Genomic DNA, 20,438 nt, shown 5'->3' with positions numbered 1-20,438 from the left:
TATTAGTTCATAAGTGAATTAATTTATTGATGAGGTCAATGGATCAATTATCCAATTATGTTCCAAGAGCCCCACCTCTGAACAATGTTGCCTTCAACACATGAGCCTTTCAGGGACACTGAAGATTCAAACCATAACACATGGTTTCTTTGAGTATGTGTCTGTCTGCCATTGAATTCCAGCATTCTCCTATGGTCACTCACCTCATGAAGAAAGTGCACTGCAGTGTTTTCATTCATATCTCACAGAACAGGTGAGTTCTGGGTGCCTCTAGCGCTTGTCTTAAATCTCTCTTTTGCTGCTTCCAAATCTTTTCCTTTGTCTTTAGTTGCAAAGATTTTATTATGATGTATTTCTGTATAGATTTATTTGAGTGTATCCTGTTTGGGGTTCCCTTGACTTCTAGGATCTATTGTTTTATATCTTTTTTAACAAATGAAGAAGTTTTCAGTCACTGTTTCTTTTTCATCTCTATTTTCTTTCCCATCTCCTCTGTGACTGATAAACAAATGTTAGATTTGTTATTATATTTTCACAGTTCCCACAGGCTCTATTCAATTTATTTTCTTGTATTAATCTTGGATAATTTCCATTGCACTAATTCTTTTTCTGTTGTCTCCATTCAATTGTTGAGTACATTTTTATTTCTCGGTTATTGGATTTTTTTCAATCCTAAAATTCTCATTTGATCCTAATGAAAATTATAAATTTTCATTTAATTCTAATATATTCTCTATTTCTTTCTCAGGAATTTTTTTTGTCTTATTTTGTTGTACATTTGTTTCAAGCATGTTTTCTATTGCTTATTAATACAATTTTATCATAACAACTTTAAATAGATGATGATTTATTTGTAGATGATTGTAACATCTCTAACATGTTGGTGTCTGTATGTACCAACTGGCCTTTTATCATGTACCCTAAGATCTTCCTGGGACTTTGTAGAATGAGCAATTTTCCATTGAAATATTATTATATTGGGTATTAAGACACTCTTCATCTTATTTAAACTTTTTTTGCGGGGGCTGGCTTTCTGGATATCACACTGACAAGGGAAAAGGAGGGTGCTGTCTTTTTACTGCCATACGGACGTCAGGTTCCCTATTTGATGTTTTCTGACACCCAACAGGCATGGCTCCTTGCTATGTATGACTGAGAGAGAATAAAAGTCTTGGCTCAATACTAAGCTTAACTAATAGCTCCTTGGCTGGGAGGGGCATGAGTATTTATACAACATAATATTATAGTTAAATTCCTAAGAGTATAGGACACAGAATTTTAAAAGCAGCAATTTTAAAACCTACTTGGTTTTCAATGACACCATAAAGAGAAAAAGCCTTATTACCACAGAGTGGTAATCAAAGTCCTGACTACCAATAGACATTCTTTACATCACCCAAAGGTACAGGATGAGGGAAACCTCATTACACTCAGGTTGAATGGGAGTTCAGGCTTCCCACATGCAGAAGCTCATTGTTGCCAGTGGGGACGTGGGTCTGCCTAGAGTGGGGAGATACCTATACTAGGATCCCCACTTGTCCTTTGTACAAATGGATTTGGGAATGCAGTTTTTACATGTGATGTTTGGCTAAAGTAGAACAGTTATTGTCCAAAACTCATCTCCTTTACTATACTGCTCCTTTCCTTGTTCTGTGGCTATAAAAAGTAGGCTTTTCATCTACATCTCTGTTGTTCCTGGGTTGTTGGCACCTATGTGGCATATATGAGGAAATAAGAATCAAGTCATAAAACTCATCACTCTTTAATTCCTTAGGTTTTCAGGTTCCCTAGCCAGTCTGCCTTCTCGTCCATCTTTCAGAGTCTTTTCATGTTACTTACTTACTTACACACACACACACACACACACACTCAGGTTTCTGTTGTACTAGGGAAAGCACACAGAAATCTAGGTCTACTCCACCTTCTTGGAAGCAGAAATCTATCTTCATTTTGATATGTGTATAATTTCTACCTTAATTTATAAATTTCATAAGACAATGTTAATTCTGACAGTCAAATTTGCAATACAAGATATTTGCACTCAACCTTTTTGTGTTGTGAGAGAATGATGTTAAACTCTCTTATTTTATTTGCCATTAATACATCGTAGTGAGCAGTCATATTAATGGAGTTTTACTTGAGAGATGATGGTGTAGTTATTAAATAAAAAATTTTATTTAGGTCAAGTCAGACTTCAAAACATGAATATCTAGCCCTTCAGACAAATGCTTATGCTAAAATGTGCCAACACTTTTAGGCCTATGTTGAGCAACATTAAAAAAACACTAATGTATAGATAATGAAAAATGTCCAATTTGTATTATTTGTAGCAGTGCTACAGAAAGTACAATTCACCACATCTCAAAGCATCCCTTTGTGAAGATGAGGGTCAAGTTACCCAGTATCCCATCACAAGAACCAAACAACTAATTAATTTTTTATATTTTGAAGTTGTGAGACCAATAATTTTTTCTCTGTGTGCCAGGAAATCCAGAGTCAAGTTTGGTAATCCCTCCAGTACCTTGTAGCACAGATCATGTATTGGGCTTATCCTTGATTTCATTTTATCTTTCAGTGAAAATTTTATTTTACACAGATTCTTCTTTCATGTATTTTTGTTAATCCAGTAATACAGTAAGCATTTGGTACCTGGTCTCATTTATTTTAGAGACAGATGGATAAATGAATATATTAGATAAACATGGAACATTAGTAAGTCCTGTTCAATAGGACAGTAAATGAACTTTGGGTTTGTTCTCTACTCACAAGAGGAACTCAGTGAGTGCTGCCACTTAAATCCCACACTTCTTTGTTGGAGGACAAACACAAATAGTACCTGTAAGACTGATGCACCACTGTGGAGAAACTGAAGGCCACTTTCAGCTGAATCAATCCCACCAGTGGCCAGAATAGGAAATCCAGGTAAAGCACGAGCAATGGAGGTCACAGCTCTCAAAGCAATAGGTCTGATTGCTGTCCCTACAGAAAATGAGCATTAGAAAAGGTTAACACATTGACCACTGGAAAATGTTGCTTTATAGTTATCATATGTGAAGTCAATATTGTATCAGGCAAATTTCACATTTCTTCATCTCTGTTTAAGATATATACATGCATAATATATAAACATTATGTTTCAGAGCATGTTAATTTGTCAATGCATGTGTATGTAAGAAATTTAATGCTATTACTGAATGCAGACAAGTTATGAAGTGGGTATATCAACCCTAGAACTCTTGCATAAAATACATGCAAATTACAATTTGACATACAGCAATGTGTAAAGATTGTATGGAATGTTCAAGCATCTGTTTCAAAAAGAACAAGGAACAGCAGGTTCTGAAAAACAAAACCAATCACATACAGTACATAAATAGACATACAACTCTGTTATGTTTCTGCAAAGTCAAAAGCAGCTGGTGTGAATATAGATACTGTAAAACAAGCAAGGTGCTGACAAACTTGCAGATTCCATATTTCTTTGTACATGTATTTCAAATACTTTGAAAAAACAGCATGAGCCTAATGTAAATTTCCACATATTAGAAAATTTTAACCAAATTAAAGAGAATTTATTAGAATCTAGTAATTAGAGTGCATGTGTCTTCATACATCTGCGTATAGATTTATTTTTCATTAGCCAGACATTCCCAGTTGATCTTTTCCATAATAGTCATGAATATTGCCTGAATGGACAGAACACCTTGTGGTCACTTCAAACATCAATACACTGTACAGAAGCTCTTTTTGGCCCTCAAGTATTAAATATCCTGAAGAGCATCAATGATTATGAAATAGAGGAAAACATTTGGATATTCCTGGCGTTCACTCAGAAATCAACAGTCCTTTAAGGTCATTTTCTGAACTAAAGATAGTTCTTTTTATGTAAGAATTTGACATTGCCTTAAACCAGGGCTCAAAAAACAACTCAAACATCAACTGATTCAAAGTTGTACTAAAAAGCATGGAGTACTTTTCATCTCCTCTGTTGCCACAAGCACAATTATCAGCATTGTCAATATGTATTTACTGCAGTGCTCACTTCAAGAAAGCACTTGGCACTTTGCTCGGGATCAGTGGCTTTTAACCTGAAAAGGCTATATAATGTATGGTAGTGACTACAATGATATTTAGTAAAAGGCAAAACTATGGAGGCAGTAAAAAGACCAGTAGTTGGCGAAGTAGTAAAGGGAGGATTTTAGGACAATAAAAATACTGTATGTGTGATACTATAACGATGGACACATGTTGCCATATATTTATCCAAATTCATTAAACACACAATGCTAAGAGTTAACCCTGATATGATCTATGGGCTTTGGGTACTAATGATGTATCAGTGTAGATTCATGAGTTGTAAGAAATTTATCACTTCAGTGAAGTATGTTGATAATGAGAGAGGTTACCAACATATGGGGGCAGCTGGTATATAAGAAATCTCTGCCTTTCTCTCAGTTTTTGCTGTGAATATAAATCTACTCTAAAACAATAAGTTCTTTAAAAAAAGTCAAACTTTTAAAATTCTGTTTATATTAATTTCAGATAGATATAACTTATGCATAACCGGTGCTTTTGCACTTAAAACCAAGTGGAAATGTGGAAATGTGTGCTTCTTGTGCCAAACATTAAAAAATTTCCTCTATTTAGTATTTCTTAGTCAAAAGATTCAATGCTGATACTTTAAAATTTCATAATAGACATTTAGCACACATAAGTATTAAGGCAAATTAGAAATCGGTGATTGAGATTATGTTTTTATATCAAAATATTTATCAATTATATCTTTGTGTTTGAACCATAAAGGAGGCTAATATAGCAGACACAATTTATGTATATATATGCATTTATATATACATATGAATACCTCTATTAAAAAGAAATCTAAATGAAGATGAAAGTTAAAGGAAAGCTTTTACAGAAATCTACAACTTAAACCCTCAGATAAGTATACAGCTATCTCTGCATAATATAACTGACATGCTCAATACATACTAAGCTAATGGGTTCTTTATATACATGTTACTTTGAAGTAATAAAGAAATATTGGAATTCAAACTCACCCTTATTTAGTTGACCCAAGAGACTAAAGGAAATTTGAACTAAGCAGATAAATAATTTATTTCTAACTGCACTGTTAGAAGACTATCATTAACACTAAGGGGTAAAATTTCAAAGTGGTATACAGGGATTTGGCCACATATTCCAATTGATATTAATGGACATCAAATGGCAAAGTCCCAGGACACAGCTTTGAAAATTTAACCAGTTACATTTAAAGGGCAACATTATTACACAGGTGTTAAAAACATCAACAAAGCCTCATTGGCATTTGAAGATGTTGAATTACATCAATATGACATATTCTATTTCATGTTTTTTTTCATTTTCTAAAACTTTTCTAATCCACCTAATGAACATGAAAAATTTTAAAACTAATAGAGTTGTCGTTTTTTAAAAAATATTAAGGGCAATTATGTTCTAAGAAAATGTGATTCAAAAATGAAGAACCAGATCTTTCTGCTGCTGGGCAACAGTAAATTTTTTAAGTAAGTTTTTATTTCCATTATAAACTTCATTTTATTTTTTTAAAAAATAACTCAACTGATTTAATATGACAGGCAATCTACCTCTTCTCAGCATTTTTATGGGGAATAGATTTTATAAATGGTTTTCATTCTCCAAGAAAGGTTTCTCAAAGGAAACTAGAAGTATGTAAAAGGATCGTTCTAAATTGCAATATAGATTTTTTTTTACTTTTAAGATGACAGAAATGAAGAAATAATAAGTTCAAAACAAAAAAAAATTGGTGCAAAGAAAAATATATATGCAGGGCACTGTAGCATACGCCTGTAATCTCAGTGGCTTGGGGAGGCTGAGGCAAGAGAATTATGAGTTCAAAGTCAGCCTCAGCCAAAGGGATAACCTAAGCAACACAGTGAGACCCTGTCTCACACATACACAACATGATACAGAATTGTGGATATGCCATTGAAAATTCCTAAAGATTGTAGAGTCACAGTGGATATAACAATTTTTTAAATTATGTCACTGCTATGAACAATGTTTTTAGATCAAAGACCAGGAAGAAGCCAATTTGAGAGATTTAAGAAATGTGAATGTAGTCTCCATTCTTAAGAAAACAAGGTCTAAATCAAGAAATTGTAATCATATAAGCTGCAATGAATTAAGAGGTAACATGCAATTTAAATTAAGCTTTCATTTACATGGGGAGGCCCGATGAACCTAACAGGAAATTCAGTTACATCCCACCATTCTGTTTCATCTGTTCAGAAACTTTAAATAAAAACCAAGCCATTTTAGGTGCCCAGGATTGGATACAAATTGTGGATTCAAACAAACAACAAGCAATCAAACAAAAGAAGAACCAGATCTTTGAATAGCAACATCCCTGCCAAGAATTCTAATTGGCACTGAAGAGTCCTTCTGGAGTAGTTAATGGACTGGACTGAACTGCAACTTTTGGTCTCTAATCAATGTAGGCCCTCCTTGTAGTCACACTTAAAATGCAAATCAATATCTTGAGGATATAGATCTTCTTTGATAAACTGCACAGAACTTTTTTGGATTGATTCATGTTTTAGAAAATCATTTTGCTAAGACAGAGATTTTGAATTAAGTTAATTATTCTAATTTTGATGAAACTTTTTTCCTCAAGAAAATGACATTATCATTTTTCAAAGGTCACTTAAATACAATTTGAAAAATGCTACATAATAACTACAGAATTATGTACCGATATGCATATGTGAATGTATTATGAACTTGTCATGATGCATTCCTTAATCAGTCTTCACTTATCCATTTATCTGCTCATTTGTTTATAAACAAAATATTTATTAGGCACCTATATCTTTGTTTTCTGATTAATCAGCTTATGACCTTTCCATATACCTGACATGGATATTCCAAACACCAGTTCTCATGATCTTAGATAGGTTGTTTCAATGTAAATGACTTAGTGCAATTATACACTGTGTACCAGTTTTCCATTAGGAAAAATTAAAATTTGTTTTATCATCATACAGATTATAAAGATTATCAATACAAATTCTAGAAAGAAATCAGTTTTAGGATGAATTAGTTATATCAGACAAGGGATCCTACTGCCGAACTTGAACCCTAGATCCACTAATTACGAGATGATTTTGTGAAAGATTATATTAATTTCACTGTGATCAATTGTGACATCTACAAAACAATGAGAAGAGTAGTAACAAGGTCATAGAGTTGTTTTGAGGAATAAATGATTTAATATATTTCAAGGGCATATGTTGAAAATTGTTGAAGAGTTTGCTAGTATAATCTGCTATGGGTAACTCTCAGGGACAACTGATTTCAGAGAGAGTCCTTATTTAGTTTATTTGGTATTATGGTTTAGATGTGATGTGTCCCCCAAAAGCTTACATGTGAGAAAATACAGGAAGGTTTCTAGGAGAAATGATTGGTTGTAAGAGTCTTAACCCAATTAGTGAATTAATCCCTGATGGGATTAATTGAAGTGGTAGGATGCGGCTGGAGGAGGTAGGAATTGGGGTATGGCTCTGGGGAATATATTTTGTGTCTGGAGAGAGGAGTCTCTTGCTCTTTGCTTATTGATCACATGATGTAAGCTGCTTCCCTCTGCCACACTCTTCAGCCATGATGTTCTGCCTCACCTAGAGCCCTGAGGAATGGAGCCACTGTTCTATGGACTAAGACCTCTAAAACCATGAGCCCTCAAGTAAAATGTTTTTCCTCTAGAGTTGTTCTGGTCAGATCCTTTAGTCACAGCAGCAAAAACACTGGCTAAAACACTTGGACATTGCCTTCTATATTGTTCTTGTGTGTTTAGTGAGGCAATGAAACTGATATCTAAATTGGAGACAAAAGCATAATATCCATGATGATAGAATTTTATATCCACTGACATTTAAAAGAACCATGCATGTCCTCTCCTTTTTCTTCTTTTCTAACAGCTGTCATTTAGCATGTCATAATGTTGATAAGATTATTTTAACTTCAAAGCTAAAAATCTCAAAGGCAAATGTCAATATATTAAAAAAAATTTTTTGAGAATCAAAAGGTCCATGCACTAAGCCAATATACAAGGATTTTAATGACAACATTGGAACTGAAGTTTATTGGTGAGAAAGAAGAAAGAGATTTACTTTGCATGACTGAATCCTTGAAGAGAAAAGGAATTTTTAATGGGCAAGATAGTGTGGAACATATGCTAATTTTGGATAACTGGAATTTTGAATAATTGAGTTTAATTCTGTTTGTTTTTTCCCTAATCATTTGACTCCTAGGACAGCTACTGTTACACAATTAATTGTTAGAACTAAGTCCACAATAAACTCCCTGATAATAGCTCTAGCTGGCAATAAAACAGAAATTGGGTTATAATACTCACTTGTCCTCACTGTGTATACAAAAAGAAAACGTAGTTTTAATTTGCTCACGTTAATTAAAATATAATTAATTACGTGGATAAAGAATTCATTAGAAATTGAACTTTGACTGCCTAATTGTTAATAGTTTTAACATCATCCAGAAGAAAGAAAATATTAGCAAATCAAGAATTTTAAGGATTTAGGAGTTTAAAGATTGATTCTTATAAAATACCCATAAATCAAGCACCAACAAGTTTATGCTTTTCAAAACAAGTTAAAAATGTTAATGAAGTTAATATACTGATAAATATGTGAAGCACAGCTATTTAAAAGTACAACTTTACACATGGATTAAGATCCTCTGAGAACAATAGCATAATTCAATTGCAAACTTGAGTACAAAAATGATCTAGGATTATGTGTGGAGATGTGAAATCTTTAGGGAAAAAAAAGAAAAAGCAAGATCTATTGCTTCTATATTATCTTTAGTTTAGTTTTTATGGAAAAGTAAAAAGTACTTTACAAAAACTTTTAAATTCTGTTTTTTTGTCATTGTCCCTGAGCCTTCCTATCCTTATACTTATGCTTACCTGCTTCATAACATATTCAATATAATTCATAGTTAATTCATATTCAACTCTATACCTAGCCTGTGCCAGGCATTTTATTTTAAAGCAATAGAATTAATAATATTCACCCAAAACGGGGGCCTTTATCTGTCTCAAATTGTCAGCTGCTGTTAGAGGAAATAGCAGGAACACTCATTCCTGGAGTGATCTCCACGAGCTGGATACTGAGGCTGCGGCTCCATGTAAGATGTGGAGTTTAACCCTCACAACTCCATGAAGGCAGATGCTGTCACCTCTTATTTTGTTTATGAAGAAAGAGAAGCTCAAGCTGAATAAATCACTTGTCTAATGTCACACAGTTTAACAGGGAGAGACTAGGATTAAAAATTCAAGTCTCTGTGACATTAAAGTCCCTACTCTTCAGTTATTTTGAGTACTAACAGTGCTGCAAATATAGAGAGGACAGTCTTTGCATTGTCTTCACCTGTGAAAATCAATGTCAGTATTGCCTAATGCTAAGAGCACAGGTTTTAAAGTATAAACCATTAGGTTCCTGTCTTATCTCAGTTGCTCTATGTAATGATGACTTGTAGCAAACTCCTTAACTTCCTAAAATATCAGTCTTCTCTATATGTGAATTGGACATTAATACCAATGACATCATAGTAACATAGGAAGTATTAAGTGATACCATACATGGAAAGCATTCAGCACAGTGCCCAGCCCATAATATATGTAAGCTAGTATTATTGTGAAATCCAGAGAAAATTGATCAGAAAAATAAACATTCATTCCATGAATACTTAACAGTTAAGGGGTGAATTGGGGATACTCTTGGAATGGATAGGTCATTATCTTACTTTAAAAAGTTTCCATATTCATAGTTTGAGTCTATTGCTATAAATGTAAATATTTTATGAATAAATCTTATTATATTTTTATGCTCTTTGCAATAATTTGTAATTTCATTCTGCAATGAAACAAAGACTATTTTTGTAATGTTCCTAAAGTGGACTTTCATCAGAATCTGTATTGTGGAACTTATGTATATGGTATATGGTTTGTGCAGTGATTTTATCCACTGTACATCCAAAAGAACATATTAGGAGCTGGGTATGGTAGTGCATGCCTGTAATTCCAGTGGCTTGGGAGGCTGGGATAGGAGGATTGAGAGTTCAAAGTCAGTCTTAGCAAAAAGCAAGGTGTTAAGCAACTCAGTGAGACCCCGTCTCTAAATAAAATATGAAATAACAGGGCTGGGAATATGGCTCAGTGGTCGAGTGCCCCTGAGTTCAATCCCCAGTACCCACCCCCCACCAAAAAAAGAACACATTAGGTTCTGCATCCATTATTTTAAGTAAAAGATTAACAAAACTGAGTTAATAGGATGATCTCTTATCTCTCACAGACACATGAACGATATGCATGAATATGATTGTTGAAAAGAATCCTAACAACTGTCTTCGAATGTTTGAAGGATAACCTGGAAGAAAAGTCTTAGTCTATGAAACAGGAACCAATGGTTCAGTGTACATTATTGGTCTTATTACTCCCGTTTTTATTATCGATTTGTTGTAAATTCGGCTTGAACTCAGTTGCATCGGGACTTCCCTATCCATTGAATGTGCGTGGCTAATTGACAGGCAAGAAGCAACAGAAAGACTTTTGCACTACAGGGAATAGTAGATTTCATCCAGTTAAAAATCTAAGGACACTGTGAACTTTGTCATGGTAGATTAAAGAGCAATTTTACATGCTCTGTAGATTCCCAACAGACATCAAGATGAAGTTAACTTAGAAAAGACTCAAGTATAGTTAAAATGAAATTTAACATTACATATATGAAATAAAAATTATTTTTTTGAGTGTTTCTAATTGCCACATAAATCCTAGGTATTTTTATATTGCCTAATGACATCACTATTAAGTATTTTGTCCCTATTTTTTACAGATGTATAAACTGAAACTTGATCAGGATAAATATCACAACCTCAAGTTCAGCCTGTTAGGAAGTGTGAATCCAGTAATTGACCCAGGTACACCTGACCGTGTGCTTCACTTTTTCCTTTTAAATGTGAATATACAATTTCAGAATGATGAGTTAATTTTTATGACTAATAAAAATATATTATCCAGGTATGATAAACTAAGAAAATTAGCATTACAGTAATTGTTGGATTTGAATTAAATTAGAGCTAGAGTAGTTAGTAATAGCTGTAACTAGAGTGACCATATGGCTCTGTTTGCCCAGGAGAGTTCCAGTTTATTATAGTTGTACTTATTTGCAATTACGTGATATAATTATAAATAGTATCCCCTTCCACTCAAAAATTACCTCAGTTGGAATGGTAAAGTATAAAATCATACCAGCTATCACCAATGATAATTATAGCCAAGAATGATAGGACAAAGACAATTAAAGAAGCAAAGTGAATTTTGAATTACCAAGAATCATACTCTATGAAGAACTTAAAACCCCACTGTGAGATAGCACAATGAAAAAACGTAGCTCCAAGACTTAGCATGAAGAGCTAAATGTCTTGAAATTTGTTACTAGAACACCATCACATTTACTAGGCATAGTCTCTATGTTCTTTCTATTTTCAACCTGTAGGTGGCCACCACAAGCTACACTTATTATACAACTCATTAGTAGCATTTTCAATACTGTCATCTTCAGATAATTAGCAATTTATTTAAATAACCAATTCCTGTAGAAATAATTGCCAAGAAATGCCCTGAACCTACTTTTTATAAACTATAATAAAAGTGTTAAGATAATCCCTGACATTTGCAAATGCCATTAGTTCACCTTTCCTTTTGATAGTGCTATGGCATTATGTTTAAACAATTACCTGATAACACAGCAGTTTAATGAAATTGTACAGTAAGCACGTTCTTCAATATGGCCAAAGAGGACATTCAGATTTAGAGAGAAATCCAGTGTGCAGACCTGTTTACACAGAGGAAAGATACAGCTACAAGAAAAGGGATTGCTGAAATAAGTACACCATGGTTAGTTCCATAGATGCTCTCTTTGGAAACAAGAATAAAGATTTTTGTAAAGTGATTCATATAATTGACTGGTACAAACTAAAATCATTTACATCTATAAATATGTTTAAATACTCATTGTATGATTTGCTTTATAACCTCCATGCAGAAGAAAGCAGTATATTTTTCTATCAATCTTCAATGTTTAAAGTATATTTTTACTTAAAATATGGCTTATATTTTCAAAGTACAGTTTTCAGGAAAACTATAAACAGCTTATGAATTCCATCTGGTGATGAGCATTAAAATTGACCAGAGCTGTACTTCTGTTTTTTCGTTGCTCTTCAGTAACCTATGCCAACAAGAGCCACTGGAGAGAGAACACACAATACTTCTGGGTGGCATGTGATAACTTGCATAAATCTTAAGTTGTTGGCCTTCATATGATAAAATTACAATTCAAAGCCAATGGCAATATCATATTAGATTGCCAAATGAAAATAATTTTGAGAACCTGTTAAGTAACAGTTGTTCTGCTATTATTTATACCCTCATTATTATTTAGATCATGCATTATTTATACCCTCATAACATTAGTGTAAATCACATATGCAATATGCCCATTTTAAAGATAAGGAATTTCAGGTTCAACAAGTTGAATATCATGTGCACATAGAAATGCAGGGTTATGTGGCTAAATTACCCGTTTACAATGTCATGGTAAAATTTATTGCTGGTATTGAATATGAGGGATTTTCTGTATTTCCAGCTTAACATATGCCTCAGTCTCTCTCAGATAGGTACTTCTGGCAATGTTCATTGCCTGTAGAAGTAAAAAGTTTATCTATAAATATAAACAGATAGATTATTCCAAAAAGATGTTGTGACTATGAGAGTTAGTAGACTTGGTGTACAAATATTTCTCATGAGATTTTGCTTAAGGATGTCCAGTGCAAATGATATACTGTATAAAAACCTCATCATTTTCAGTATATTCAAAATGGTTATTTGAAAAGGAGAAAGAGGAAGATTATAATGACAATGAGAAAACTGATGATCAGAATTGCTTTTTACCTTTGGGAGAATCCACGATAATAAGAAGTCAGCATTTTTCTGGTGACATATTAAAAAATAACAAAGAGTTCACCCATCAATTAGGATCATATTTTTTCTTTGGAAAACCATGATTTCTTTTCTCTCTGAAATCTGTGCCCTGTTGACTCTGTAGGTGGTTCCATGGCCAGGGTGTCCATGGCAGCACTTGCTGTAGTGTAAAAACCTTTCCTTTCATTCTCGGTAATGCATTCTCTTTTCACTTTACAATGAATTACATGTGTAAATCTCTGTGCTCTGTGATAAGACTGCGTTCCTCAGAGTCTGCTGAAACCCAGGCTGTATAGTTGGCAACGTTTTGTTCTCTTCTTCAAGCTGGACAACTCTCAAAGATGTTGTATGGACCAAGTTATATCTATCTGGGCCCTTTTCTGAACACTCTGAGAACCACTCCTCTCTGTGAAATGGACAAGGCACTTTGAAAAGAAAAGATTCTATTGATAAATTGCTCTCTTGATTCATTGATAATAATTTTTCCCCAAAATTTTGATAGGATAAACAATGAGAAATTATTTTCAGTTGAAATTATTCCTTCCTTTTCCCTTCCTACCTTCTTTCCTTCTGCAGTGCTGGGGAAAATTATTTCTTGGACCATCATGGTGCTAGTTGCCTTTAGGCACAGAAGAGGTGCTCTCAGCAAAATCCTAAGGCTGGGTAGATTCGATGAACACTTGTACACATGCCCTATTTTATGGGGCAAACAATAGATACTAGGAAGCTCAGAGGAGAGGGAAAGCCAGGAAGACTGGTTTGGGAAGAGTTTATGGAAGATGCAGGACTTTATCTGGGCTCTTGAAAGATCAATAGGTAGGTCTTGAGGTGAGAACTAGGATATTTCAGAATCTGGTAGAGGTTGGGACCAAGCTAAGAAAGGTGAATTGAAAAAATCATGTTTTTTTTTTAAAAAAATATTTTTTATTAGTGCATTATTGTTACACATAGTAGTTGGGTGCATTTTGACAAAATCATACATGCATGGAATTTGTTTTCAATCCCCATTTCCCAGCTTTACGTCTTCTTCTCCCTCCCCCTATTTTACTTCCTCTACTCTATGGATCTTTCTTTTGCTACAAGTTATGTTTTTGAAACACGTCTGCTAGCAACAAAAGTAAAGTGGTCTCTCAGAGTAGGCAACAATATACAATATTTTTGGTGAGGGAAACAGCCCTTCCTCCCACCAGCTACCATCAAATCTATATTTCTAGTTATATTTTAGTTTTTTTTTAATTTTAATCTTTTTTATTCTAATTAGTTATATATGACAGAAGAATGTATTACTATTCATGTCACACATTTAGAGCACAATTTTTCATATATATGTATATACAAAGTATACTCACACCATTCATGTCTTCACACATGTGTTTTGGATATGATGTCCATCTCATTCCACTGTCTTTTCCACTCCTTCCCTTCCCCTCCCACCCCTCTGCCCTATCTAGAATTTGTCTAATCTTCCTATGCACCATCTCCCAATCCCAATATGAATCAGCCCCCTTATATCAGATAAAAAATTCAACATTTTTTTTGAGATTGGCTAACTTCATTTAGCATTATATTTTCCAACTCCATCCACTTTCCTGCAAATTCCATGATTTTATTCTCTTTTATTGCTGAGTAATATTCTATTGTGTATATATACCACATTTTCTTTATCCATTCATCTACTGAAAGGCATCTAGTTTGGTTCCACAGTTTAGCTATTGTGAATTGTGCTGAAATACATATTGATGTTGCTGTGTCCCTATAGTATGCTATTTTAATGTCCTTTGGGTATAGACTAAGGAGTTGGATAGCTGGATCAAAAAGTGTTTCCATTTCCCGTTTTCCAAGGAATCTCCAACTCTTACATTTTAGTTTTTAAATATTCAAATCTTAACAGTTCCGAAAAAGACAAAATGAAGAAAGTTCAAAGCTGGTTATTATCAATTAAAACACTGCTGTTTTAATAGCAATTAATAACTATTTGTAAATTAATACAAATTCATATGTATTATTGCTGAAATATTTCTCAGTGAAAACTAAATAGAACATATACTTTGTACTTGTTCCTGGGTATAGCCTTTCCACAGATTCTAAGGATCATTCTAGTCTGATAGAAAATAAAAATGGTATGAGGAGTTTTATCAGACAGAAAAGATCAGAGTTAAAATGGGGGTAGTATGTTACTTTTTCAATATTTAGAGAAGTCATGAAATGAGAGAGTAAATGTTCCATTCCACACAATCATATCAGCGATGCAAAATTTTGCTTTTATAGATGCATTGAGACTTTAAAGCAATATTATAAATTCCGCAGGAATATGTAGCATGCATAAAATAGACCACACAACCAAGGAAAATTAGGAAAGGGAAAACACTTAAAACACTATTTTAGGCGAGTTTCCAAAAAATATTACACAACTCATATTACCCTAGATCAGGAAGACATGCACCAGTCTGGTAGCCTCTCCTACCATACCAGGGACAGCTACATGTCAACCCTGGGAATCTAGCCCAAGAGAACTATATATTACTGTGTCTCCTCAGACTCTTAATGTTTTAGAAGTAAAAAGTGGAGGTACTCCTCAGTCAAAGTGTGTCTCAAAGCCAGTAGCTAACTTGTGTGACCACTGAGTGAGCAAGAACATCTGATATATCTCAGAACCAGATAAAATTAAACAGGAGAATCTCTGTAAGCGCTTAAAAGTAGAACCATCATTACAGATTCTAAAAACACAGGATAATAAGGAGACAGTATGGTTAACTTTATGTACTAAGCCCAACAGTTAAAAAAAAAAAGGACAAATTCCATGCAGAATAAATGAAATAAAACTAACACAACAAAATACAGAAAATCAAAAAAAAAAAAAAACCAAACTCATAAATAGTACAGAAATTGAGTTTATAATAAAAAATATTTTTATAAAGTAACTACAGGCCTATATGGTGTTGCCAGTAAATGCTATAAAACTCAAGGAAGATATTGTACCAATCTTATATAAACTCTCATAGAAGGTAGAAGGGCCAAATTTCAGCTCATTTTATAAAGCCAGCCTAATTCTGATATCAAAACCTGCCAAACACACTAAAGAAAATAAAAGTATAGACATAAGGGTAACACACAAATATTTTTAATAAGATATAAGAAAGCTGAATTTAGCAATACATAAAAAGGTAAAGCATAATGATGAAATGCGGTATATTTCAGGAATGTGACATTGTTTAACATCTGAATATCAATTAATGTGATTTAGCAATGGGAAGATTAAAAAGAAAAGACATGTGAGTATCTCAAAAGGGTAAGAAAAGTACATTTAGAAAAATTCAAAACCCTTCCATGATGGAAATTATCAGCAAAACACGGATAACTGAGACCCTTCTCAATTTGACAGTGGGCTTCCATGAAAAGCCTATAGCTAACATCATACTTAAGGGGAAAAAAATCTCTCTATATATCATACACTCTATCTTTTTCTGTATATCACCCCCAAGTAATCAGAAAGTTAAAATTTTAAATACCATTTACAATGGCACAAAAGCAGCAAATATGAACATATTTATGATACATGTTCATTTATATTCCAAAAAACACAACATATACCTCAAAGAGATTGAAGTAAATTAAGAAATATATTATATTCATAGAGTAGGAACCTCAATACTATGTGGATGTTAAACTTTTCCAAACTAATCTATAGATTCAACATAATCCAAAACAAAATTCCAGTAAGCTTTCTTTGAGGAAACCAACTTGCTTAATCAAAAGGTTAATGGAAACACACAGGATGTGGAACAGTCAAAAACAATCACAAAAAAGAAAAAAAAAATCAAGGTCATTACTTCACTTTAAGACTTAGTCTAAATCTACAGTACTCAAAACAATGGTATTAGAACATAAGGAATAAATGAAACAGAACTAAGACCTGAAGTAGCCCCCACAGATAAGGCCAACTGATTTTTGACCAAGGCAGTTCATTGTGGGAAAGAAAAGTCACTAGAAAAAAAATGGTATTAAGCCCTTTTCCTTCACTCTATACAAAAACCAATTCAAAAAAGATCCAAGACCTAAATGTAAGTCCTGAAATTGTGAAACTATTAGAAAAAAACAGGGGAAGTACTCAAAGACATAAATATATGCAAGAATTTTTTAATAAGACCCCCAAACTACAAGAAACAAAAGAAAAAATAGATGAATTAGATTATATCAAACAGAGAAAACTCTGCACAGCAAAGGAAACAACTGAGTTAAAAGACAACTTAACAGAATGGGAGAAATGTTTTCAAACCATTCATCTGAGAGTTATATTTATTATCTAGAAAGTATATGATATAAGAATAACTCAATAACAAAAGACCCAAATAATACAATTAAAAATGGGCAAAATATACGAAGAGATAGTTCTCAAAAGGAGATCTTCAAATGGATAACAAATTAATGAAAAAAAATTCTCAACTTCAATAGTCATCAGAGTAATGTGAATCAAAGCCACAGTGAGGTATCACCTCACCCCAGTTAGAAGGGCAAAAAGACAAAACAAAAATAACATGCTGGCAGGAATGTGGAGAAGAGGGAATTTTCACCACTGTTGTATGAATTAAAATTAGTTCAGGCACTATGGAGAATAATATGGAGATTCCTGAAGGAACAAATCTAGGCCTAGCATGTTGATCCAGCTATCCCACTTCCTAGTTTAGATCGCAAAGGAATGATATTAGAATATTAAAGGACATTGCTCACCTATCTTTATAGTCACACTATTCATAATAGTGTAGAATTAATTTAAATGCCTACCAGTAAAGAAAACATGGTTATATACACAATGGAATATTATTCAGCCATAAGAATGAATAATATCCTATCATTTGCAGCAAATGGATTAAAAAGGATGAAATTATGTTTAGTGAAATAAGTCAGACACAGAAAGGTAAATACTTGTTGTTCTCTCTCATCAGTAGATGTTAAAAAAAATAGTTAATCTGAATGTGTAATGGGGATTATTAAAAATGGGAAGGGTGAGGAGAATGGAGGTAGAAAGTGGTTAAATAATGGTTGCTAAAATACAGTAAGAAGTAAGAAATTCCAGTGTTCTATAGCACCATATGGTGATACTGTTCACAATAATCTAACATGTTTTATGAATAATTGGAAGAGAAGAGATTATCAATTTCCATTTTTTTGGAAAATGATAAGATTATAGAAAGGCTGAACACATTGATTTGATCAGTATATATTATATACATGTATTAAACTATCTCACTCTATCCCACAAATTTGTGCAATTAAAATAATAGTTAGGCCCACACCAGCCTGTGCGGGACCCAGGCTCATAGGAGACCCGGTCCACCCTTCCACAGGCTGGGCAGACACCAACCAGAGCCTAGCCTCTGGTGCAGGACCACCCCTTCTGACCAGCAGTCTATCATGCGAGGTCAAGCCCAGGAGCCCAGATCCACCCACACCAGCCTGTGCAGGGCCGGGCTCACAGTAGGCCTGGGCCCACCCTCGCCACCAGCAGACACCCACCAGAGACTAGTGTCTGGCCCAGGACTGCCTCTTCCGACCAGCAGACCACTGCAGAAGTCAGGCCCAGCTCAGATCTGTCCACACTGACTTGCGCAGGACCCAGGTCTAGGGTAGGTCTGAGTTTGCTGTGCCCCCCCTCCCCAACCTGGGAGCCTAAGCCTAACCCACTTCCATTTTGGGACACTGCAGTTTTCACCACAGCCTTCCCCACAAAGTAGCCCCTAACTTTTTTACATCAGACAGGGCCACAAGCAGCTCCATCTCAGAGCAGGCATCCCAAAGGGAGTATGAGGCCTTCTCTTGCAGCCCTATCTCTGTAAGACATTGCTTCCATCTTGGGGCACATTAACTATTATCTCAAGTTGCCTCTGCTATTGCCTTAGATGTAGTAGCATATACTGAGGTACACCGGCAGGACCTAGAAGCCCAATATCAAGGTGAGGTACAGAGAGTCTGCATGGGTACTATAAGAATATAGGGAAGAAACTGTAATATCTCAGATCCACACTGCAAGAAAGGAAGATGCACAGACAACATGAAAAAACAAGGGAAGAAAGTTCCCAAAACAAACCAGTGTAGTATAATAACAGAACCCATAGACAGCAAAGTTGATGAAATGTCAGAGATGGAGTTCAGAAGGTTCATAATTAAAATGATCTATGAATTAAAGAATGACCTAAATGAGCAAATACAGGCAAAAATTGATTACTCTAACAAAGAGATAAGAGAGCAAATGCAGGTAGCAAAAGATTACTTCAAGAGATAGATAGAGACTCTGGAAAAAAAGTCAGAAATCCTTGAAACAGAGGATACATTAAATTAAATAAACAACTCAATAGAAAGGATAACTAACAGACTAGACCACTTGGAAGAAAGAACATCAGATAAAGAAAACAAAATATACAATCTGGAAAATAAAGTTGATCACACAATGAAGATAGTAAGAAACCATAAACAGAACATCCAAGAATTAGGGATAGCATCAAAAGACAAAATATAAGAGTTATTGGGATAGAGGAAGGCACAGAGTTTCAAACCAAAGGAATGCACAATCTCTTCAATGAGATAATATCAGAAAATTTTCCAAGCATGAAGAACGAATTGGAAAACTAAATACAAGAGGCTTGCAGGACACTAAATGTACAAAATTACAACAGATCTACACCAAGGCACATTATAATGAAAATGCCTAGCATACAGGATAAGGATAGAATCTTAAAAGCCACAGTGAGAGTAATCAGCTCACATATAGGGGGAGACCAATTCGTATCTCAGCAAATTTTTCAACCCAGACCCTCAAAGCCAGGAGATTGTGGGACAACATTTGCCAAACACTGAAAGAAAATTGAAGACAACCATGAATCTTATATCTAGCAAAACTAAGCTTTAAATTTGATGATGAAATAAAAACCTTCCATGACAAACAAAAATTGAAAGAATTTACAACTGTAAAGCCTGCACTACAGAACATCCTCAGTAAAATATTCCAAGAAGAGGAAATGAAAATCAATGATGAAAATCATCAGAGGGAGGTATTACACTAAAGGAAAATCTAATCAGAGAAAAAACCAAGTCACATTAAATACTAAAAGTAAACAATAATAACCCTGAATATTAATGGCCTAAATTCACCAATCAAAAGACATAGACTTGCAGATTTGATAAAAAAAAAAAGACCCAACAATATGCTGCCTCCAAGAGACTCATCTCATTGGAAAAGACATCCACAGACTAAAGATGAAGGGTTGGCAAAACTCATACCACTCACATGGACTGTGGAAGCAAGCAGGGGTTTTCATCCTCATATCAAATAAAGTAGATTTCAAATTAAAGTCAATCTGAAAGGATAAAGAAGGACACTACA

At 34.1% G+C, this 20,438-nt stretch overlaps 1 protein-coding gene across 1 annotated transcript in view; it reads right to left on the bottom strand.

The window, feature by feature from the left end:
- Nucleotides 1–20,438, bottom strand: part of Dpyd (dihydropyrimidine dehydrogenase) — a 798,303-nt gene that overhangs the window by 153,373 nt on the left and 624,492 nt on the right. The window contains exon 19 of the mRNA XM_076863439.1: nt 2,837–2,979. Coding sequence (XP_076719554.1) covers nt 2,837–2,979 — 143 coding nt within the window. The remainder of the gene's footprint in view (nt 1–2,836; nt 2,980–20,438) is intronic.

The sequence above is a fragment of the Callospermophilus lateralis genome, chromosome 7 (genome assembly GCF_048772815.1).
Source record: "Callospermophilus lateralis isolate mCalLat2 chromosome 7, mCalLat2.hap1, whole genome shotgun sequence".
In the NCBI taxonomy this organism is placed as follows: domain Eukaryota; kingdom Metazoa; phylum Chordata; class Mammalia; order Rodentia; family Sciuridae; genus Callospermophilus; species Callospermophilus lateralis.
This window is presented reverse-complemented; position numbering and strand designations above follow the sequence as displayed.